General features: G+C 43.5%; 1 protein-coding gene across 1 annotated transcript; it reads left to right on the plus strand.

Annotated features, from left to right (window-relative positions):
* Positions 1-2,801: 2,801 nt before the first annotated feature.
* On the plus strand, positions 2,802-15,534 carry LOC121474497 (carboxypeptidase A4-like). Its single transcript, XM_041727381.1, has 7 exons — positions 2,802-2,903; positions 4,223-4,340; positions 5,057-5,167; positions 6,335-6,425; positions 7,853-8,052; positions 8,966-9,050; positions 14,208-15,534. Exons 2-7 carry the CDS (start codon positions 4,266-4,268, stop codon positions 14,393-14,395), a joined length of 750 nt encoding a protein of 249 aa, XP_041583315.1. The 5' UTR covers positions 2,802-2,903; positions 4,223-4,265; the 3' UTR covers positions 14,396-15,534.
* Positions 15,535-24,848: the final 9,314 nt, after the last annotated feature.

Raw genomic sequence — 24,848 nt, forward strand, 5'->3', positions numbered from 1 at the left:
ACTTCAGTTTCTTTGTAATTCTTGGGTTGTTTATCTCCCACCAGCACCTAAGAGCATAGTGAAACACAACTGAATATTTTCTCCTACATGCATCCTTCTTTCTTAAGGCAACCCCTTAAAGAAAACCATGAAATAATTACAATCATTTCCATCCTTGTAATTCAACCTTTTTATACCCCACCGTAATCCCTGTATTTTACTCACCCAGATTAAAATGTTACTTATTCCAGGCAAGTAGACAAGTGGTTATTTCCAAGGTTAACCAAATATTTCCACTTTATTTATCATGATTAGTTATAATGCATATTTGTTCTATAATGTGTTTTGGTGCTGTGTTTAGTTAAAAACCACTTTATATAGATGACTGACTTTCAAGGTAAGCCAACCCTTTCAATAAAAAACTTGGAGCAGAAAAATTTAATATGATATTAGAACTTGAGGAATCAAGAGGGGCTATAGAATGGGACTGTATCACATATCATACAGTTTTCTTACAATCCTCAATGTCTTCTGCAATAATCTGGAAACTCTTCTAGCTCAGAACAACACCTCAAAATGAAATTGTTATTCTCCTTCCTATATCTGCCTACATGTTGTTCTTTCTATCCAAAGATGGGGTTCCTGGCATGCTTTTCGTGAGGCATATACTTCGAGTTGTTTTTCTTCTAGATGAGGGATTATTTCCAAGGTTGACCAACTGTTTTCACTTCTTTCCCATGATTGTCAGTAGCTTTGTTTATTGTGTACACTTCCAACCGCACTGCCCCTTCATCCCTTTTGTGACCAATGACATACATCTGCAAAACAGCTGGATAAAGTTAGGAGTTCAGTCCAGGGCCATGGACAAAAGCAGAGCTCAGGGCTCACAGACCCATGACGTTAGCCTCCTTACGGTGAGGCACTCCCTAGCTGAGCTAAGCGGTTGCAAATGTCACCCAAGACTCCAGGAACTCCATCCCCTCACCTGCCTGCTATGGGAGCCGCACTTTCTCATGCACTTGCTTTTGTTCTCTGGCTTTAGGGGTCACTGCCATCTGATTGCAGCTACCCTACCCTGTTCCCTGTTCCCCAGTGAGGCCTTCTGCTGTGCTTCAGTGTACCATCTCCCTCTTGGCTTGATCACATGCAGTTCTTTCTAAAAACAGCTTTGAAGAGCTCTCATCCTGTAACCGCTTAGGCCTGCTTAGGTCTCTGGCGGGAGTCTCATGTCTGTCTCAGCCAGGGTTTCCAGTTTCAGTTTTCCCGTGTGTTGTTGTGGTTGCCATTATTTCTGTTAGGTTTCCCAGCAGAGTTTCCTCCTAATGTCTGCAGTGTGAATTTGGACCCCTCTTTCCCAATATCGCTTTGGTGTTTTAACTTTTCCTGGGTGACTTTCTTGCCTCTCACGGCTCAGAGTGGGCATCTGATTTTTTTGCTTCCCTTTCTAGGGTCTGTAGGTAGAGTTTCCAGGGCCAGTTCTCAGCTCTCAAATTCCAGCTCCTTAGTCCACGCTGGGTCCTGGGCCCTCTGTTGCTATTTCTGGTCTGCTGTAAACCCTCAGAGCCTAAGGCAGAGATCTGGTCTTGAGGCTCCATTTTCTGCCCTCTACCAGCTGGTTAGCTCCCTTTTCAGTTTCTTCTTTCTTGATTTTTAAGAAATCAAGTTTCTCCTTTCTTGATTATTGAGCTTGGCTGTGAATTATTTTCATTGTAGTTTATCTGGTTTATGTATGTATTTAGGGGATGGTTTCTTGCTTCGGCTCAGTCTGCGATATTGACTGCAACTCTGATAAACCATGGAAGCTGGAATTTTACTCAACATTGATTGCATGTATTTCTCCTCTGTAAAGCTCCCTCTTCTACTTTTAAGGTCTAAATACATATTTATTTATTTCCTTCTTTTGACCCTCAAAAGGTTTGAGCAACTAAGAAGGATGAATTCTATTTAAATCAAGATTTTTTTTTAGAAATTGAAACCAAATGGAACCTTTTGTAGCTATGATTTATAGCTCTTCATTTGTTCTCTTAAGGCCATTAGATGAATCTCCAAAGTGGGGTGCTTGTACAACAGGGTGTAAGCAAGGTGCTTTACTGGAATGGAGGAAGAAACAATTACAACTCCTATTTATGTTCTGCATACATTAATATTTATTATTAATGCAACCATTTTTGTTTCTTTGTTTTATAATGTATGTCTTTGTGTGGTACATTATTCAGTGGTATGCATAATATATATAAGTAATATACATAATATATGTACATTATAAAATAAACATACACATACAGGATGTATGCTAATTAAAAAAAAAAACTGATGAAGAAAGTGATCAAAGGTTTGGAGAGGACCGTTTTCAAGAACTTTGGCTAAGGGGTGCCTGATGGCTCAGCTGGTTAAGTGTTTGCCTTTGGCTCAGGTCATCATCCTAGTATCCTGGGATAGAGTCCTGCATCAGGCTCCCTGCTCAGAGGGGGAGCCTGCTTTTCCCTCTCCTCCCTTCTTATGCTCTCTCTTTCTCTCTGCTTCTGTCGCTATCTCTGTCCCTTGCTCTCAAATAAATAAAGAAAATGTTAAGAAAAAAAAGAGAACCTTGGCTAAATGGGGCGATTGCTGATTATCCAGTCTAGTATGGCACAAAGGACCACACTTCTGGAGCAGTATGTATACACAACTCTTTCTAGTTTAGTGGCCTATAATTTTATGGAAAGATAAAATGTATTGTTTTCCAGAATATTGTAGAAAAGGATTCTTTAGGCAGTTCTTCAAGAATAAGTATCCCATGACAAAGTTTTTAAATGCCCTGAGTTCACTTTTTCATGCTTCAGATTTACCGTGAGATGGACAGCATTGCCAGAGATTTTCCTGCCTTGGTGAGCAGGGTGAAGATTGGGCATTCATTTGAAAACCGGCCCATGTATGTGCTGAAGGTGAGGCCTTAGGCTCTTCACGGAACCTGACTGGACTCAGGTACCTGGTCCCTTGTGACCAAGACTCAGCCCCCAGCCCTCTGAAGGAGGCAACTCTTTAGGATCTCCTTGACTTCAGGGATATGGGGGAGACATTTACTGGGGATCAAATTTGGTGTGACAGTGTGTCCTCTGTTTGTACCTAATATGGAAGGAGATGGAAGGAGCCTATCCAGTTGCAAGTTTTGACTAAAAGGCAGGATCAGTGTGTGTGTGTGTGTGTGTGTGTGTGTATAGTGGGAGAGGGATAATGGGGATGGGTGAGGTGGGTTCAGTTAGTATTCCAGAAAGCTCTCAGGCCACGAGCTTTTGCCTTCATTCCTACCTCTGTAAAGCAAGACAAATTGGGTTGATTCTACAGAATCTATTCTGCATTTAGGGGTACTTTTTGGAAAAGCAATCTGGGAAGCTAATTTTAGGGTTGATGTGATTTTAAGCCCAGCCTATGATCCTTGGCTGCACAAAGCCTAATTTCTAGATACTTCTAACAGATTCAGGTCTATATTGGCAAAAGAGGTAGAAAATTTATGGCAGGGACATAAATTATATAAATAATCTGGCCAACTGAATAAAAAGGAATTTGAAGATATGAACCACGGGACAACTGATGGTGCTAAGAATATGTCAAATCCCTAGCTTCATATAAGCCCTGAAGAACCCAGACTCGTAGCTAGAATTACCAGCCAGAGGAGATTTGCCACCGAGCTGGTCGCTCTGAAATAATCCACATAAATTTAGATTATTTGCCAATCTGATGGAGACTCTGGCTTCATTAGCACCACGCTGTGACCCAAGGCGGCCTGACCCCATGCTAAAAGGCAGGAGCCAGAATTCATTTAATGCCATTTACAAAGAGCTATAGTGAACCTCTCTCTTCCTCCTTTTAAAATCGAATTCATTTATTGCATCAACTAGAACAGGCCAGTTCATGCACCCTTGTGTCTCTCTCTGTTGGGATACCATTTGAGGTCTTTCAAGAGATATAATATTATCTCTAATCACACTAGCATGATAATTCACAATAGCAATTGTTTCCCCTTCCCATTTGCTTCCAACCCTGGAGCCGCTGGAGCTGCCTGGAGCTGCGACTGGGCCTCGCCAGCCCACCAATTAAGCTCCCTGGTCACGGATAAGCCTGATAAATAGATGGTGCCCTCAGGAACATTTGGTTTCTGAATTATCTTAAATGGATTAAATGAATAGGGGTGAACTGGGGAGAGGAGAGGTGAGCAGAGACATGGGCAAGAGGGTCACTTTCTGGCCTCTTTGTCTTTCCACAGTTCAGCACTGCAGAAGGCAGGCGGCGGCCAGCCATTTGGCTGAATGCGGGCATCCATTCCCGGGAGTGGATTTCGCAGGCCACGGCAATCTGGACCGGGAGGAAGGTCATGTCGCCCGGTATTAGCCGAGAATTGTGGTGGGCCCAGGGTGCCCCTGCAGGGTCTCATGAGGCTGGGCTTGGGGGACGAGGTGGGAAGGCACTCTGCCCAGACACAGTGGGCCGGGGGCCTTTTCAGATCAGGGAAGCAAAAGGTCACAGCCCCTTGATCAAGCCGCTGTGGCTAAATGACAAAGTTCATTCATAGTAGCCAGCGAGCTAATGAGCTGCAGAGTTGGCCCTGAAACTCTAACCCATAGTCAGCACCACAGGAAGGGAGTGGAGTCTTCTGAGCAGCGAAACTCCGATTTAACTTTGCCTTGGGCCCTGCCCTAGCCCTCCAGATCCTCAGGGGCCTCATGCAGTCTCCCATGTCCCTCTGGAGAGTCTGCTTTAAGGCGGCACTAGGGACAGGAGTGCTGCACGTGGAGGATTTATTTTCCCTGCCTGTTAGCATGGGGGCGCAGAGCCCCCAAAACTGTTAGGACATGTGGCTCTTCCCTCCCCTGTTTCCACCCCCTGGAAGGAATGAATGAACCAGGCAGCCCCAGACTCATTGCAGTTGCTGTCCTCATGAAGCCACATTTCCGCAGGGTTTGAAGGGCTCCAAGAGCTTTGCAGAGAGCTATGTCTCTGAGGGTGACAGGGAGTCTGCAGAGGGGCATCTGGAGAAGATGACATGGGCTTAGACCTTGCTGGCCAAAGCATAGCTGACAAGCTTCTGGTCTCTGCTTAGATTGTATCTGATTATGGGAAGGACCCAGCTCTCACCTCCATCTTGGAGAAACTGGATATTTTCTTGTTGCCTGTGGCCAATCCTGATGGATATGTGTACACACAAACTCAAGTGAGTAATTCTGGATGAGCCGGGCTTGAACTTAAGAAGATTTTGTTGGGAATCCTCGCTGTGCTACCTAAACAGTTGTGTGAACGTGGAGGGAACGCCCATGCATGTGCATGTTATGAGCTTCCCTGGGCTCTTGTGTTTCACTCATTCTCTGAGTTGAGAGTCACCAGGGAATATTCTTTCTTAGAGAGAATAGTCTAATGAACTCCCTATCACAGATCTGGAACAATTATCAACACTTTACCAATCTTCTTTTCATTTCTTTCCCTCCCACACAGTTTTTTTTCCTTTTGTTTAAAAGCAAATCCCTGACATCAGGTTATTTTACCCAAAACATCTTTAGTATGCAACTCTGGTTGATGATAATTGAAACAAAACAAAACAAAACAAAAAAACAAACAATACACCACTGTCACTTTTTAAAAATTAATGGAATTTCTTTAATATCATCTAATTTCCCCAATTATCTTGTAAATGTCTCTTGAGTGTGTTTGTTGAAATCAGTACCCATATAAGGTAAGTACCCATATTTGGTGGTTATGGCTCTGCAGGCTTTTTAAATCTATGGCAGTTCCCCACCCCCACCACTCACATATCTTTTAAAAATGTCACTCATTTGTTGGAGAAACCAGGTACATTTTCCTGTAGAATGTCTCACATTCTGAATTTGCCTGATGGCTTCTTTGTTGGGTGTCATTTGTTCGTGTAACCCCCGTATTTCCTATTCACTAGCAGTCAGATCTTGAAGTTTGATGGGATTCAGGTTAGGTTTTTAGGTAAGAATAAAACAGTCGCTGTGCACTTCCTGTCATGCCAGTGATCATTTGGGCATATGATGTCTGTCCTTTTTCCTGAAGCCAAAAATTATTCAGTGGGTTCAGATGGTATCAGGCTGGTTTTTGCATTATAAAGTTCTCATTGGGGAGGGCATTTTGGGGGGAGTCCTTCTCTCTGAGCCAGAAGAGCTGAGCCTCCTTTCTCTGGGAGATGAGAGAAGACTGCTTAGTCAGTGAGGACTGGAGCCCTGATGAGCCTCTAGGCAGAGCTGCAAGCAGCTTGCCTCATCTGTGATGCCCGCCCCTTCATAGACCTCCAGAGAAAACCTTCACTCCTCCTGTGTCCTGACCCATCTCTGAATGTTTGTTCCTTACTTGGTGGACTTTTCAGAACCGATTATGGAGGAAGACACGGTCCTTAAATCCTGGAAGTGCCTGTGTTGGTGCTGATCCAAACAGAAATTGGAATGCTAGTTTTGCAGGTAGGTTGGGGAGGTGGTTTCCAAACCCTGCTGTCCCTGGGGAGCCTGGTCCTCAGGGCTCTGAGCTGGCGGGGGGGGGGGGGGCAGTTTCCAGGCTGGTTCCATTCCTGCTACGCTGAGAGACTTGGGCCAATCCCTTACGCTATGTCTTGGGCTTTTTTGTTTGTTTTTTAAAAATTTGGGGGGCGGGTAATTTTGGAAAAGAATTATTCAGCAATTCTTGTTCTCCTGAAAGAACACTAGTATTTTAAACACTGTTGTAGTCTTAGATATATAGATCCTTGACTTCTGTCCTGGTCCTCCCTGCTTTTCCTGGGCAAGTGACTGGGTGGGTGGAAGGGCTCCTGGTGGTAACTCAGAAGAGAGTGGTTAGTTCTGTTACCTTAACAGAGCAGATCGTGTGATGTGGTGAGGATTCGACCTCAGCAGTTTGCCCTTAGATGTGTCAGTGTGATACTCAGCCTTTTGAGGCCACGGAAAGGGCATGAGAATGAGGAGACCCCGGTTCTGAGATCTAGCTATCTAAACATTATCCCTACAGTAGTGCCCACCAGGGGCCAACTGTTTTTCTGTGTGTTACCTTATTTTTTTTGTCTGACCCAGGGAGTGAGTTTTATTACCCGAAATGAGACTGTTGAGGCTCAGAGACAATCTCAGGAGCTTGTGGTCGGTCAAGAGTTGAGAGTCTAACCTCACCTTGCAGTTCCAGAACCCTGTAGGGCTCTCTCACTTTTCACAGCTGTGCTGGTGTCCTGCCTTTAATGTACTTTTACTTGCAAGCTTGCCTACCACATGGACTGTGGCGGGGAGAATAATGTGCCTGTGGAGAGGAGCTGTTAGAAAAGTGGGAACTGAGGGCATCAGAGTTAAGTCAGATCTTCCCACAACTGGGGCCGTTTTACACACATGCCAAATACCTCAGGGAGCTATGTTGTGAAGTGGTACAGAAGGCAATATTTCTAAATACCTGTCAAATCCGAGACTTTAGCCACAACAATAGATTATTTTTGGCAGCGCTTAGCCATTAAGATCTGAACCAAGAGAATGAGTTGACACCAGAATAAATGGAGTCATTTTCATTATTAATTGGTATTCATATTAATTGTCTAGAATACTTATTAATTACAAGTCATTGTCAAGTATGATATTAATTATTTATGACAACTGTTAGTGATGCACTACAAGGTCAGTTCTATCCATTTAAAGGAGTCCTTCCAGTTTTCCTCCTCAGCTGTGGCAGATCCAGTACCCTTCCACTTCTGCACCCTCTCCACCATGTACACATATTGCAGATCAGGCTCGTGGGAGGGCTTCTCATATTGACTTGTCCGTTGCCAGCACCTTCTGCCCTTCCTCTGGGTTGAGTGTCCTGCATTTCTGTTTCCTTGCCCATGGATTTATGTTTCTGTTTGGGCCATCCCGCACAGGAGAGGGAGCCAGTGACAACCCTTGCTCTGAAACATATCATGGACCCCATGCCAATTCGGAAGTAGAGGTGAAATCGGTGGTAGATTTCATCCAAGGACACAGGAATTTCAAATGCTTCATTGACTTGCACAGCTACTCACAGCTGCTGATGTATCCATATGGGTATACCATCAAAAAGGCCCCAGATGCTGATGAACTGGTGAGTGATGGGCTGCCTTCCACCTAGTAGTGGGCCTGCTTGGCCCTTGGGTACTGCCACAGTGGTCGTTCTGCAACTTCTAGGGAAAGTCCAGAAGCCTGGACTTATTTTATTAAGGGCCTGGTCTTCTCTCCCTGCCCTCAGACCTACTGGGGACAGGAAGAAGACAGTTCTCATTATTTCTGTATTTGCTGTCAGTTTCAAGAACTACACCTGATCCCTGCCTTTCCTTTTCAAATATTTTTCTGATCAAAATGCATTATGGACCCACCACTTGCCAAGAACTGTGGGTGTCATTGTGATGGGTATGAGGGAGGTTCTCCTCCTTCTGGTCAAGGTAGTTTAAGTAGGATGAAGGCTGCAGTCTTGGGATGCTCTGCATCACATACAGTGACTTGCCCTAGGATGTGAACAGGCACTTATGATGCACTGGACTGGAGCAGAGCTGTCAGGGTGACTGCAGGTTTCTCCCTCCGTGCTGGTCTGCTGGAGAGCACCCTCTGCCCAGGGCTGCAGCTGGCCTAGAAACCTCCCAGCAGATTCAGGGCTCATGCTAGGTGTGGGCTAGATTCTGGTCTCAAACAGGCACTCTGCATAGGGCACATCCATATATGGTGGTCCTGTCTCCACCTCCACTCTGGGAACACCTGACTCTTAGAAGGTTTTCTCTGGAACATACTTGGCCTTCTCGTGTGTTCACGAACATGACATTCCCATCCCTCAGGATAGGTGAAGATGGTAGTGTATTTACTAGGTTGGGTTGGTATGCAGCCCTATGCATCTCTGTGCATCAGGCTTTGGAAGCTTGGAGGGAAGGACCGAGAATCTTCCACACCATTGGCAGCACAGAACAGCTGTGGGATGTCAGGCTGTGGGATCCATTCCTTCTCACTCCACTGGTTTCCCCTTCTAGGACGAGGTGGCAAGGCGTGCAGCCAAAGCTCTGGCTTCCCTGTCGGGCACTTCATACCAAGTGGGTCCTACCTGTACCACTGTCTGTAAGTACTCACCGTATGTATTTGTTTAGAAAATGCTTTGTGAGGAAAGTTGAAATGAAGTGGGAGAAGAGCTGCGAGTTAGGCTCACTATGTTGTAGTCTGATTGTTTTTGTTGTTAGTGATGGACTGAATTTGCATCCAGTTTATGGGATGATAGCTGCTGTAGGTGGTCATCTCCCTCAGTACCATCACAACAGTCATGCTGTCGTTTGCCTGTGCTGAGTGAAGTCCTGCTAGTATGCTGAAGTCTGGGTCCCTTATATTCCATGAAAGGTCCTGATAGAGTTTGTCAAAAATTCCTCAAGCCCAGGGTGCCCAGGTGGCTAAGTCCAGTAAGTGTCTGCCTTTGACAAAGGTCATGATCCCAGGGTCCTAGGATTCTTCTTGGGCTTCCTGCTCAGCAGGGAGTCTGCTTCTCCCTCTTCCTCTGCAGCTCTCCCTGCTTGTGTTCTCTCTCTCTCTCTCATATAAATTAAGAAATCTTTAGAAAAAAATTCAAGTTTATCAATCCATTTTAAAAGGAAACTCACATTTGGATAGGCAGACCGAGGTGGTGGTAGTGGGGGTGGAGGAGATTCCCTCACCTTCCCATCAGAAATAAGCATGTGTTGGAGCATAGTGTGCTGTGAGCTGGGGTCCTCTGTGCAATGGTTAGTGTCAAGCCAAAAAAAAAAAAAAAAACAACATCTCCCAAACAAAGACTATCAAGACTGTAAACCTGAAGGTGGTCTTGAGGCTCATTACCTACAGTTTTAACCCCATTTTGAGGAAATACCCCTGCTTTGGTTTATCACTGAAGTGTTTCATCTGAGCATTTTACTCTGTTCCTATGAAGATACTTCCAGTTTCTTTATTCTAGGAGCCCTGATCTTGAAACTTAAAGATCAAATGGAAGAAGGTTATAATTTTCCGAGAGTCTAGCTATCAATAGGAAAAACAAACAAACATGAACATGAGGAGCACGGTTCTGACACTTTTATTTTTTAAAGATTTTATTTATTTGAGAGAGCACAAGCAGGAGGAGTGGCAGGCAGAGGGAGAGGGAAAAGCAGGATCCCCACTGAACAGGGAGCCAGACATGAGGCTCAATCCCAGAACTCTGGGATCATGACCTGAGCCGAAGGCAGGTGCTTCACCAACAGCCCTCTAGGCGCCCTGGTTCTGACACCTAGAGAGCGAGTGCCTTCCTTTCTCTGCTAGTGCCTCCTCTGTAAGTACTGTTCCAACAGTCAGTCGGTCCACCCTTAGAGCCCCTGCAAACTTGCTGATATTTCTGTCCTCCTCCACACCCTAACTCTCCTATCCAATTGCTTCACCCTCAGCTCTCTGGCTCTCTTTTTTTTTTTATTTTTATTTTTTTTTTTATTTATTTATGATAGTCACAGAGAGAGAGAGAGGCAGAGACACAGGCAGAAGGAGAATTTTTTTTGCCCAGAGTGGGGACATAGAGCATATTTAATAGCTTTAGTTGGCTATGAAGGACAAAGGCAACAGGTGTTAACAGCTCCTGTATCTTAGGATAGGAGGGCCAATTAGAAGAGTTTTCTTTTTTTTTTTTAATTTTTATTTATTTATGATAGTCACAGAGAGAGAGAGAGAGAGGCAGAGACACAGACAGAGGGAGAAGCAGGCTCCATGCACCAGGAGCCCGACGTGGGATTCGATCCCGGGTCTCCAGGATCGCACCCTGGGCCAAAGGCAGCTCTCTGTTCCCTTCAGGCTTCCTCTTCTGGGAAGTTTCTCCATCCCCCGTCCTGGGTGCTCCTGTGGTCTCTGACCTCAGCAGTCTTGTCTGTGTTGCCTACACCTGATGTTGGTGTTTGTGTGGCTAATTGTGGCAACCATCCCTTAATTATTGATGGTTTATTATTATTAGTGTTGTTAAATGGGAACTTCTCAGAGAAGAAACACATCAGGAGAGTTTCTCCCTCCTCTGCCTCATTGGTGAGAACTGAGTTTGGGACTGCAGAGAGCTGAAGAGACTTGGTGAGAGTCCTTTGACGAGGCCCTCTCAAAAGGGCATTGTGGGTCACCACAGCCCTGGCTTTTGGATGAAATACCAGTTTAAAGGATGGCCTTGTCATCCCACATCAAACACATTTTTCCTAATGTAAGCTGTGCCAAAATCCGGAGATACTTGTTGGATTCCTGCAGAACAAGAGGAGGAAGGCTCTCTTGAGTGTTGTCCAGGAGATATAATATTTCCTAAGTCTTTCAAGAGTGCATCTTCTGTATTCTTTAAAGGTTTTGTCTATCCTCCTTGCTTTCTAAAAATGTAATCAATTTTTGTAGAATAACAGTCTGATTCCATGGATTATTGTATGTGCTACGTGAATAGATGATGTTTGTTCCTTCAAGTGCCAGACCTTTTCTTAGATTAACCATTCTTGCTGAAAATAATATTCAAAAGAATTTTACACTTCCTTGCCTTTTTAAACAAAGCATGTACAAGGGATTTAAGCTCCTTTCTTCATGACAGAGTGGCCTTCTGAACATTACTTGTTATGTCCTGAAGGCCTTCTGTGCTGTATTGCATTTTTAGTCCCTGTGCTGGACAGCCTTAAGCCCATTTTGCTTCTTTAATTCTTGTGTCTACTTTTTTAGAGTTTTCATGTTTCCTTCCCCTGGTCAGACTTCCTGCTTTTAGGCCCCCTGCCTCTAGAAGCACTCTCCTCTTCTCTTTAGTACTAAGGGCTTGGACACAAGTTCTTTGGGCTCATTTGACTTGTGGATAGATCGTTAGTAAGAAGGATGTTCATGACAGCACTGTTAGTCATAAAAGCCTAGTGAGCACCTAAATGCCTGTCAGTACAGTAATGAATAAAAACACATTTGGTACATGCACACAATGAAACAGTATACCTCCATTAAATGAGTGAGGTGCATCTATATGTGCTAATAGGGAATAATCTTCAAATATTAATTACAAAAATAGTGTGGTTTTTATTTTATTTTAATTATCTATTATTTTTAAAGGATTTTATTTATTAGAGAGAGAGCATGAGGAGGGAATAAGCATTAGTGGAGGGGAGGGACAGAGGGAGAGAGAGAAGCAGACTCCCAGCTGAGCGCCAAGCCCATACAGTGTGTTTTTATTTATTTATTTTTTTTATTTTTTTATTTTTTAATTTTTTTTTTTAAATTTATTTATGATAGTCACAGAGAGAGAGAGAGAGAGACAGAGACACAGGTAGAGGGAGAAGCAGGCTCCATGCACCGGGAGCCCGACGTGGGATTCGATCCCGGGTCTCCAGGATTGCGCCCTGGGCCAAAGGCAGGTGCCAAACCGCTGCGCCACCCAGGGATCCCTACAGTGTGTTTTTAATAGTATGTTCCCATTAATGTTAAAAGAGTAGCTAGACTGCAGTGCCTGGGTGGCTCAGTCAGTTAAGCATCTGCCTTTGCCTTGGGTCTTGATCTCAGGGTCCTGGGATCGAGCAGAGAGTCAGCTTCTCCCTCTGCTCCTCCCCCACCCTGTTCATGCACTCTTTCTCTCTCAAATAAATAAATAAAATCTTTTAAAAAAAAAGTAGATAGACTTTGAGCAGGGACCCAAAAAAAGTGAAGTGCAAGCACTTGACCACTTTGCTTGGCAAAGGACTTCTTGCCTCCTTCCTGAATTTAAAATGTGTTCTGAAATACTTGAGCTTGCCATATAAATAACCTCTAGAAACTTCTGGTGCCATTGTCTGTTTTTCATCCAGCATTTTCTCAGGGTAGAGAAGGACTATGAGAACTGCACAAGAATTTCAGAGAGTATAGGAGAGTCTGTTTCATAACTTCAAAGGGCATGTCATCACAGTAGAAGCAGCATCTCTAGAAAAATCAAAAGTGCTATCATGAGAAACAACTCTCAAGAATGATGGGTAAATAAAAGGACCCATGTTTTCATTTAACAGACATGTACTATACTAAATGGACTGGAATGAGGTTGAAGAAAGCATACATAGGCTTTTTTCAGCAGATGGACTTAGGTTTCAATTCCATTCCTGCCATTTTTCTGTCTATATTTCCTTAGATAAATTACTCATTCTGAGCCTGGATTTCCTCATCTGAAAAACAAGGACAGTGATATCCACCTCACTGGGTTTTTAAATATTAATGAGGTCATAAATGTAAACCTTCCAATATAAATAACTGGCTCATGGGAGATGTTCAATAAATGATAGGTGCTATTGACATCATTATTTTATCATTCAGTGTCATCCACACTTTGCACTTTTAGCCAGTTTCTGCTCTAGTAGAGTTTGGCTGGGAAGAAGCAGGAAAATGGGCCTCTTTACTTTCCCCAGCCTTTTGGCAAAGGGAATTCCCAAGGGCTATGCTTTCTTTCTCTGTGTGTATCAGTTATCTCTTGCTCTGTAAAAAAGTTATCCTAAAACTGAGCAGCCTAAAATAATAAACATTTATTTTCTTCCACTGTTTCTCTGGGGTAGGAATTCAAGAATGGCTTTACTGGGTGGCTCTGGCTTAGGGCCTCTCCTAAGGTTGCTGTCAAGGTGTCTTCTAGGGCTAGAGTCATTTAAAGGCTCGACTGGGCTGGAGGGGTCTGCTTCTCAGGTGGCTCACTGATGTGCTGAGTAGTGGCAGGAGGCCTCTGTTCTCTAACACCTAGACCTAGATATAGGACACTGACCATCCACACACCCTGATGCATGGCTTTCCCTAGAGCAAATGATCTACAAAAGAGCAAGGTGGAAGCCACAGTATTTATGATCTAGCCTTGGAGGTCACACACCATCATTTCTGCAGTCTCCTGTTAATTACCCAGGTCAGGGCAGCCCCACTCAGTGTTGGAGGGAACCACACAGGATGTGAAGACCAGGAGATAAGGATCATTGGGGCTGTCTCAGGGGCTGTCTATCACACTCTGTGAAGATTGGTTTTAAATGACCACAAGGAGTCTACACAGTGTGTTAGTGGTAAGGTGGAAATACGGATTTAAAAATCTCTTGGTTTGAGACTAATGAAGATGTTTGTCATATAGGACAGCATGAGACATATGGATCAGGCCAGTATTCATGTGTTGTAGGCCTCATGACCTTCAGAAAGAATTATAGATCCCTAAGAACCAGAGGCAGGCAGATCTCCTGACATCTGCCCATCTAACCCTGAAAGGAACTGGGATTTAAAGGTGTTTTCTTTTCTGACTTACAGATCCAGCTAGCGGGAGCAGTGTTGACTGGGCATATGACAATGGTATCAAGTATGCATTCACGTTTGAGTTGAGAGATACTGGGCACTATGGCTTCCTCCTGCCAGCCAACCAGATCATCCCCACTGCAGAGGAGACCTGGTTGGGCCTGAAGACCATCATGGAGCACGTGCGGGACAACCTCTACTAGATGAGGAGCCCCATTGTATCTCCAGTTACTTCTCCCCATGTATGCATGCTTGCTGAAGCCACTATTGAAGAGAACTTCTTCTTTCACGTGTGAGTCAGAGCCCTCTGGCTTTGTGGGGAACACAGGTCAGCCCCTCTCCAGCTCTCATCCTGGAAGTTCATATATTTTTTTGGTGCACCTGAGAGAAGCACTCCTGCCCCGCTGCTGTGTTTTGGTCCTGCTGTTTCACTGAGTCCTTTGTGTGCCCTTCCTTTCATGTCATTGGTTGGGCAGGCCACACTTAGGGGTCACTCCTTACTGGGTGGCATGTCTCTACCTCATTTTTAGAACAAAAAGATATTTAGGGTGGTTCTCTAGCCTTGTCAAATCTGGCCAGGCTGGTGACCTTGCTCTGCTGGGGCCTCACGGCAGACGCTGTCTGTGGGCAACAGTGCCTATCTTTGAGATCAGTCTCAGAGGTGACACAGAACTTCCTTTAATTTATCACACTCCTTCTTAAACATATTTGTCTTTGAAAAATAAATCCTGTAGAGTTATCAGTAGAGGCCATCTTCCCTTTCTTTTGGTTTTTGTTTGGGGTCTGAACACAAAGGAGTGGATCATGTCTCATCACTGGGCTCCAGAGTCCCAGACGTAACAATTCTGATCGCATTCTTCCCTTTGTTACACTGTGTAACTGGGATTCCAGAAGGGGATCTATGTCACTCTAGGTACTTCTCACCCAGGAACCTTTAATGAAGTGGTGATCTAATAGCAGGATTGCTAAATTATCCCCATCTGTCCTAATGGGCTCACCTCTACTTTGCCTTTTGAACTCACTTCAAAGATCTTGCCCTCACCCTACAGGTCCTAAATCACTCCTCTGGCCTGGATACTCTCACTGTTCTGGCACATTCCTCTTTGTGCTCTGTTGTACTTTGTGTTTCTGTCACTTGGCTCTTCTTTTGGTCTTTAAAGTCCTCTTATTCCATTTTGCATCCTGGACCATGTGCATCAAGATGGAGCAAGGATTCATCAGTCAGGCTTCTCTTGTTCCATTCCTCCTCAGCACGTACCATCTGCCCTTTTTTTTTTTCCTTTTTTCAAACATGTCTGTAAATCTTATCCTCCTGCCTAGGATTTGTGCGGCATCTGGTGTGTGCTTATAAGCCAATAAATATTCAATATGAGTCTCACGATCATCTCCTATTCTTCACCTTCACCTGAATGGAACCAAGCCATGGTTTTGAATATGCAGCTCTTTATAATGTCAAAAGTCAATTTTAATCCCTGTCTGTATCGCATGATATGTAGGAAGGCCTTCTCTCCATCAGGCCGAGGAGCCTCCAGGGCAGTGTTACCTTGGTGACTACACTCTGGTCCTGGGTGTAGTTCTTAGGTTTTCAGCTCAGGAGCTTGATATTCTCAGTGTCCATGTTGATTAGACTCAGGGATGCTGACTCACGCCCACAGAGCTCAGATGAGGCAGATGATAAAATCAGAATACGGATTTATTAATTTACATCATGGCATGTAACTGTTTAGTGGATTGGATCCTCACGTCGGTCTGCACAGTACATTCTCTCCCTGTAGGCAAGATACTGGGAAGCCAAATTATAATCAGAAGGTTGTTTAGTGAGCGGGGCGTCAGAGCAAGGAAAGTTAATTACAGTCTATGATTAGAATTTTTAATGGTATCCAGCTCTAATAGCATGATATATCCAATTCTTTAACCAGAACACACCTGCCAGCCAGCCAGCTGGTCGCTTGTACTGGCTAGTCAGGGTTGCCTTGGACTGACAATACCCCAGTAGGCATTGCAGTGCTTGCCTCTGTGACTTGCCTGTAACCTGGCTCTATTTATAGACCTTCTCACCTCCAAGACTGAGATTGTCCTTTAGATCCCTTGAGAGAAAGATTTCTTAAACAATACATCAAAAGCCATAAAAAGAATATCTGTGACTATAATAAAATTAAGAGCTTCTGTTCAGTAAAAGACACATAAAATGAAGAGAAAAAAAAAGTGAAGAGTAAAGTTATAAACTAGAAGCTATTCACTATATTCATAATACACACAACAAAGGGCATATGAAGAACTCCTACGACCAATAAGGAAAACACAAATAACCAAGAGAAAATGGACAAAAGCCATGAGCAAGCATTCACAGAAGAGGAAACAGGTGTATCTGGTAAACATGAAGAGAGATGGTTACTGAGCAAGGATGTACAAGTCAAGACTGTAATGAGATGCCATTTTATTCTCTTTCGATTTACAAAAACCAAAACTTTGGAGAGGAGGTGGATGATAGGATCTCTTATACATTATTGGTGGGCATATGAGTTCATAAAACCACTTAGGAAAATAGTTTGGCGTTACCTTCTAAAGTTCACACCATATGGTCTAGCTATTTCACCCCAGGCATAAACCCAAGAAATTCTTACACATATACAACAGGAGACATATAAGAGAATGTGCACAGCAACACTGTTCATAATAGCAAAAACCTAAAAACAACTCCAAAGTCCACCAGTGGAAGAATGGGTGAATAAAGTATGGTATTTTCACATACTGAAATATTATACAACAGTCAAAATTTAATGATTTCCTTTCTAGTAAGTTCCAAATAACTGAACAGAATATAACTAATAATTCCTTTTCAGGAAGACATACAAAATTTGATAAAACTGTATAGAAAGGGAAGAAGGATAGGATACATGCTCAGACCCCTTTTCTTGTTCAAGTGCACCGATTCCCAGCTGCTATGAGTGTTGGCTGCCAACAGCTCAAGGCTCCCTCCCTCTCTGGAGAATTGCTGTTAGCCAAATAGAAGCTGACTCACACAGGAAGCTATGCACATGCTTTCTCTATATCACCTCCCCAAATGTCAGCCAATTGACTGACTAACTTGGGGGCGCAAGCAGCTAATCTTTTGCCTTAATGTAGGGTCACACTGTGGTGCAGTGTGGGCTGCAGAGCTCTGAATACCTTTTCCAGCTGATTTCACATTCTTACTTAGCTTTTTTCCCCTGTCTTGTCCTGCTTCCCCAACTCCCCTTCTTCTGAGAACTCCCTCAATAAATCACCTAAACAAGAATCCCATCTCAAGCTCTGCTTCTAGGGAAATGGACTTAAGACAACAGGAAGTGAAGAGCCTGGGATTCTGAATGATGATTACCTTAGATGGGAAGAGACAGGGGGTGAAATAGGGGCCAGGGTTCTATGGTTAGATTCAGGTTCTGTTTTTTCGGGTATTTATTACCTAATTAAAAACAAAACGAAACAAACTCTAACTCGATAGCTACATAAATCATAAGAGAGAGCATGGATCAATGATGAGCATGCCATTACCCGAGGATTATGATTAACCTATTTCTATGGACTTGAAATCTAGTTATTAAAATGTTCATAAAGGGGGGGGATCCCTGGGTGGTTCAGTGGTTTGGCGCCTGCCTTTGGCCCAGGGCGAGATCCTGGAGTCCCAGGATCAACTCCCGCATCAGGCTCCAGGTGTGGAGCCTGCTTCTCCCTCTGCCTGAATCTCTGCCTCTCTCTCTCTCTCTGTGTGTGTCTATCATAAATAAATAAATAAATTTTTAAAAATGTTCATAAAGGTACCGATTTTAACAGAAAAAATGTTTTACTATTCAGTATGCATTTATTGAGGGTCTAGTGTGTGCCAGGGACAGTTTTAGATGCTGGCAGTGGATTGGCAAACAAGAAGACAAAATTCCTTCTTGCATGGAATTTCATTGTAGTTGGAGAGACAAAGTACTCAAGAAAACAAATTAAAAATTTTAATTTAGTTAATAAGAGCTGCCATAAATAAAAAAAAACCTTGCTGCTGGAAGGACAAAGATGTGTGGTGGCGGGGCCTCTTGATTGGAAAAGTTAGAGAAGATGGTGTTTGGGCTTGTGGTATAAAATTACTCTTAATTAACTCTCTTCTTTGTATTCTTTTTGTACTCCCCAAACCATATGAAAAGTGTAGGTTATATGTTATTATCCCCATGTTACAAGTGGAAAATCACAAGAGCACTGTGTTTCTTGCCTAAGACAAATACTATTTTCTGTTCTCTAAGTGAAGACCCCACGGAAAAAGAGAAAATTTGAGCTGTAAACATTCATGGACACAACTTAAATTTCCAAAACATGCTTAAGCTTGAAAGGCTTTCATATCTCATTCAATCAGTCTCTATGAATTTTTTTACTATTAAGGATACTGATGAGGATAGAAAAGGGATAATCCATTGATAATGGAAAAAAGTATTCTAAGGGTTTTTGTTTGTTTTTTTTCCAGTACTGGGGGTGGGAATGGTATTTGCTGAGCCTTTCCCAAGTCTTACACCTAGTCTTGTTGGTGTCCAAAAAAAGACCTCTATGACTAGCTGACAGGGTGAGGGATACAATCCATGGCTATCGATGAGATTAGCTGTCATCTCTGTGCTGCCCACTTGAAATCAGAGCCACCCGTTGAACTGCAGCCCCCTGAGGACTGACAGACAACATCCACTTCTGTCTTATGGGTTATAAAATGGTGAAGAGCAGGATAGCCCAACTCTTTCGCTTGGCTCTGTGTCCTTGGGCCTTGCTATAATCTCTGGGAGGTCCAGTTTCCTTATATTTAAAATGAGAATAATGGTACTATTTATAATAGCAAGAGAATCAAGAGATTCTCAATAAATCAGGAGAAATTAGTATGCTGAGTATAAAGGTATGAAGCACCTTACCTGGCAACAGAAGTTCTCAGTCTGTGTTAGCTTGAATTATCATTCTCACCAAGTGGTAGACATTCATTTATGGATCAGGTGGTTGGCATTTCCCCTTATTGCCTTTAGATTTTTCATGAGACTCAATGGCAAAGATCTCAACAGTTCCCAGAAAAGTGCTCGTTGGATACTAAGTCATTTTTAGTATTACTTGGGTTTTGAAATATTGGGGTTCTTTCTTTGAGAGTGTTCCCATGTTAAGTAATATTGATGCCCCTTTCCTGGGTTAATACAAAGGATTGTTGCCTGAAGCCTTCACAGGTCCAGCTTTCAAGCACGACCATCAAGTCTATGGGGTCACCTTTGATTTTTACAGGTGCTGGGAAGACCCTGCTGTACATCTGTTGCGAGTGAAGTCGAGGGTATGTTCCAGCTCTGGAATGTCCTATATAGGTTGCACTTCTTTTATGTCACTATACTAGGACCAACTATGAAGAGCCATTTGTATTGTTATCATCATCATCCTTATCTTTCTGTTTGATGAATTTTGGACCTTTGCCAAACCACACAGGTTGTAATATAAATTCACTCCACTATTTGTATTGAGCCTTAAATCATGAACACCAGCTGTTTCTCGTATTTGAAGTAAAGTTCCAGGTGTATTGGGGGGCATCCAGAGAGCACAGTTTTTTTCTCCTCAACAATGTATGGGTACTCTGGTGTGGCTGGGCAACTTGCTCCTTTAATGTGAAAAGTGAATCTCGTAGTTTTGTGGGGGTTTTTTTCTTGGTTTTTGTTTTGTTTTGTTTTTTGTTTTTTAAATCTCCTACAAGGTGAGTTCAGCAGCTAGTGAATATTTGTTGATTTGATTTGCTGCAGGGGCAGCAAGTTAACAATTGCATAAGCCATACTCTCAACAAGTTCGGGCAGCAGGAAAAGAGTACTTTTTCTGACCAATCAGTGGAATTCTGGAAAGCAGTTTGGAATGCATGTGCCTAAATTCTACGAGAGATAGAGCATAAATTACACCTTCAGAGATAAGAAAGACTTGATATTGGTTACATTGCTTGAATTTTTCTAATGATTTATAGTTTTAAAATGCTTTTATAGATATTGGATAATTAAATTATCACAACCACCTGGTGATATATGCAGGATGGCTATTACTATTCCTGTTTGATGAGGAATCTGAGTTTTAAAGAGGTGAAGTAACACGCCCACAGATGGAAATGATTAAGCAGATTTTCAGGATTAGCCCTATAGGTTGTTGCTTAGGAAGTAATTTGAATACCTTTAAAATGCACAGCTTTCCTCTAGCCCTTCTGATCTCGCACCCCTATATTATCTGCCTGGCTCCTGAAAGCCATGTTTCCCATTTTGCAGTGATAAGAGGAGATGCAGCGCTCCTCTCTGGCTGCCCTGGCTGGCTGATGACGACCACAATTGAGGGGCATTGCGTGTGGTTCCTGTGGGTCTGCCTTTCTTGTACCCGTGCCTGAGATTGCCATTCAGGCAAATCATAGGGTATTGTTTTAATTATTATGAAATATCTAGAATGGGCCCCAAACACTATTTCCATCCTTTAGGCCTTTAGGCCCTTTCATAAGAGTTAGACAACCCATAGAACCACCAAACCCCATCTTTAACTATTAGCCTCTCAAAATTTGGATGACAAAATGTCTCCTCTCAACAAGCAAATAGGTATATTCTTCTTAAGTATTTAAACAACTTGGACTAACCTAAGGAGATCATTAACCTGGATTTGGGGCTTATAATTTTCTCAAGGGCAGAGCCAAGGTTTTATTTATTTTGGATCACCAGCGCCTAAGCATATACTGATGCATCATAAAGATACACTGAATGAATACCTGCAGTGGTGTCAATTTCACGTCTGATCCAAAAGCAGCCCGGTGTTTTCTTTCCACTTAGTTAACTGTCTGAGGCCAGTTGCCTTCCTCAGCTCTGAGTACATTGCCGCGGCATAGTTCTTTTCTGATGGATATGGGAAACACAGGTCAGGGAAAGCAAAGCCCTGCTGCTCCAATTTCAGCAAATCTCTGTTAGAAAACTCAGAGACTTCCAGGCCCAGTGGAAAAGGAAGGATGACCTATCTCATCATCGTGAAGTGGTATTTCTAAAAACTCTTTCAGAGGCCGCTGTTGGTGGACCGGTATTAACTTGTTAAGGAGGCATGTCAAAGAAAAAGGCACCAGATCTTCCTTCCTCCCTCCCTCTTGCCCCAGGGCCATCAGTAGGATCAATATTTAAGGGGCTTGTTTCTCTGTGTCCTCAGGCTCCCTGGTGCCTGGCAGGTCTAGGGGCCTTCCATTTGCTCTGGAAAATAAATGAGGGACTTATGTAGCCAAAAAGATATTTGATCAGGCTGGATAGTGGACATGTTGCTAGGTTGGGAAAGGCCTGGTAATGAATTGCACTGGCCCTGGGAAAGGGTGTTTCCCCTCCTTGCCAGGGCTGCAGGGTGGTAGAAGGGTATAGGTGCCTGCTCCAAGGCCTCAGAAGCATCACAACCTTTAGAAATGAAACCAGGAGAAGCCCCTGGGTGGTGGAGTCGGTTAAGCATCTGACTCTTGGTTTCTGCTGGGTTTCTGCTGACCCTTGTGATCTCAGGGTCGTGAGATGGAGCCCTGTGTGGGGTCCCACACTTAACACGGAGGCTGCCTGAAACTCTCCCGCTCTTTGTGCTCCATCCCCCTCGCTCTCTTTCTCTCTCTCAAAAAAAACCAAAAAAAACAAAAAGGAGATTAGGAAAAGGCAGTCCAGACATACTTCCCTTACTCCTAATAGGAGCAATAGTAACAAGTTGATCAATGTTTTCCTGAGTCGCTCAAACTCGATGGGGCTTTTCCTCCAGCAATATCAGGATTTTACTTTTTATTTCTCTGACACTTGGATCCAAATCTGTGGACTGTTCCCTAACTTACCTTCATCAATGTATGAGCAACATAAGGTTCAGAGTAAAGTTGTTGCTTAGGACCTAATGGCCCACCCTGTGTTCTAAATCTGTTTTTCAAGTGTCTGTCAGTTTCTCACGATCTCAACACCCGGGGGTATTTCTGTGGTCCTGAGAAAGGATAGGCTTCACTCTTATTGCAAGACCCATTTCTAGAGGCAGACTGCCTTCTCCTTTCAGACGTGATAAAATCCTGAACATGTATGTACATAAAGCCCACAGTATGAAAGTCTAGCAGGAGACACAGACTACAATGAGAACTATATTTTCAGCGAGCCAGCACCTTTCTACTCAGAGCTGAATGCCAACATCAGGCTATACCAGGAAGTTTGTCACCATCTCTGTTCTTGCTCTGACCCTACTGAATCAGAATCTGCATTGCATGTCATATACCCAGCAAAGTTTTGGAAGCAGCAAGCTAAACATAAATACTACTCATTACTCCTCACCTCATAATCTTTTGGACAGGCAGTTGCCATCCTGCCTATGCATGAGAATCACCTGGGGGCTTTCGTAAACTACTGATACTTGGGTGGTTACAACAGTCTGGGATCAACAATCTCTGGATGTTGGTTCTGTAAAAATCTGCCCAGAGATTTTTGGGGCAGCCAAGGCAGAGGACCACTGTTTTAAACCCAATCTCCAGTGCCATCTCTGCAGTGTCCTCTGTGACAGTCGGGAGACAATTCTCCATGGATCTCTTACGTTTCTGCATGTCCAGATCATACCAGATTTGAAGAACAGACATCATAAAAGATTTCGGGTTCCTCCCCTCACGGTTCCTCCTGTGTAATTCCTCCTACTGCCTGTCCAGATGTCGCCTGGCCTTCTTCTTGGAAAATGGGGCCCGAGGTCCTGGCACAAATTACATGCATTGCTATGAATAACAAAGTCCTTTGTCTCTGGCCTGGGATTTTGGTTTCTTCTGCCAGCGTCCATGAGATTGTGGCACGCCGACGTATCAGCTTGAAGGTAGGGCACAATCTTCAAGCTTTCACGGTTCTTGACAACATAATAATAATAGTTTCGTTCTCTTGACCAAATCAATAGCTCGCTACCTGGATTGATCCAGCGAATGTCCAGGTGAGGCTATTTCCTTCCAGAATGTTTACCTCCATCCTTAGCTCAGTTTGCATCAGATTTACCTCAATTGTTTAATCATGGGTGCTAATAATTTTGGTTTACGTTTACCACCAGTTTTTACAAAATGTGGGCAAAATGCACAACACTGCTGTTTAGATGAAACCAAAAAAGATGTGAAGCTACACTGGCAGACCGCCCCCCCCCCCCCTCACCTGTGGTCCTCCTATTGGTGTCAGAAGTCTGCTGCCGCAGAAGAGACTGTATTCAGTATACACAGGAATGTCCCCACATAATTGATGTCCGTCAAAGAGAGCCTGAAGTTAACATGTACCCAGCATTCGTTTAAAATTCTTGATCCCAAAGGCCTGCCAGAGGAAGAAGGAACTGACTCCTTGTGACAAAAAGGAACGGCAAAGGTGAAAATCCCCACCAGATACCAGGTTCCAAAAAGAGAACCTTGATGATAGCAGTGCTCAAAAAGCAGCTTCCCCCCGCCATAGTACATTGATATCAACGATAGTGAAATTCTTTGATGTCTGTCAACATTGATTTAAATAAATTTTAATCAAAAAATCAGATTTTGCCATTCAACACAATGTAAGAGGAGAGGCACTGTAGAAACAAAAGCATGACAGTGTGAGGCTTTTCAAAATAAATCAGTTCCTGAGTATTAGGCCATTATTCTTCAGATTTTTTTAATCCTGCACCCCTTTAATGAAAAAATTGTTAACATGTCACACTCAACATACATTATTACATATTTATAAATTCCGTGTAAATACTGTTGTACTCATTATGTATTTTATAAAACACAAAAATTGAAATAAAAAAAAAAGGATGAGACAAAAGTACACAAAAGTCTTAATTATTTCTTTCCTGCCCCCCCAATTATTGCTTCACTTTGGAGATGATTGAATTTGATTGGAGTGCTTCTAATACCTGTTTCTGAGCTATATTTTTTATTTTTTAAAAGATTTATTTATTTGAGAGAGAGAGAGAGAGTGTGTGTGTGTGTGTGTGTGTGTGTGTGTGTGTGAGAGAGAGAGAGAGTGCAGGGAGGGGCAGAGGGAGAGAGAGAATCCTCAAGCAGACTCCCTGCTGATTGCAGAGCCCTACATGGGGCTTGGCTCGATCCCATGACCCCAAGATCACCACCTAAGCAGAAATCGAGAGTTGGACACACAACCAACTGAGCCACCCAGGTGACCCAGTGAGGTATATCTTTAAACATAAAAGAGACAATTCAGTGAGAACACTTGCTCTATGGAACCTTGTAGTCCCCCCATACCTATTATTATTATTATTTTGGCCCTTTCCAGAAAGTTTGCTGTCCCTTGACAGGGAAAATGTCTGGGTCATATTCCCTTTCTTCCACATGGTAGGGACTTCATAAGCTCCTCACAGGGCCGTATAGATAGCACTACAGTCCAAGAGACTGGCCCTGTCTGTAGCTGCACCCAAAGAGTAGGAAGTGACTTTTTGGGTGGTGGCTGCCAACCTTCCATGTTGCTGGGAGCAGGCTCTTGGGCTGTAATCTTGGCATCTCACAGCGATCATTAGCTGGGTTCTGGGAGGCCAGACCCTCAGCCACAGGGTAGTGAGAACTGTGGGCTGGAAGCCAGAGCATGTCATTGGGGAAACCCTCAGCCTCATAGACATTAGGTGGAAACAGGCTCAGTGTTCCCTTAGGGGTTGGCTAGACCAGTAGGGAAA

The sequence above is a fragment of the Vulpes lagopus genome, chromosome 13, assembly GCF_018345385.1.
Source record: "Vulpes lagopus strain Blue_001 chromosome 13, ASM1834538v1, whole genome shotgun sequence".
Classification (NCBI taxonomy): Eukaryota; Metazoa; Chordata; class Mammalia; order Carnivora; family Canidae; genus Vulpes; species Vulpes lagopus.

Bases quoted from the DNA above. Each gene is read 5' to 3' on its own strand.
- LOC121474497 (XM_041727381.1), top strand. From the start codon at position 4,266: ATGCGGGCATCCATTCCCGGGAGTGGATTTCGCAGGCCACGGCAATCT. The intron at 6,426-7,852 runs GTAGGTTGGGGA...CATCCCGCACAG, and splicing joins TTGGAATGCTAGTTTTGCAG to GAGAGGGAGCCAGTGACAAC. The intron at 9,051-14,207 runs GTAAGTACTCAC...TCTGACTTACAG, and splicing joins TCCTACCTGTACCACTGTCT to ATCCAGCTAGCGGGAGCAGT.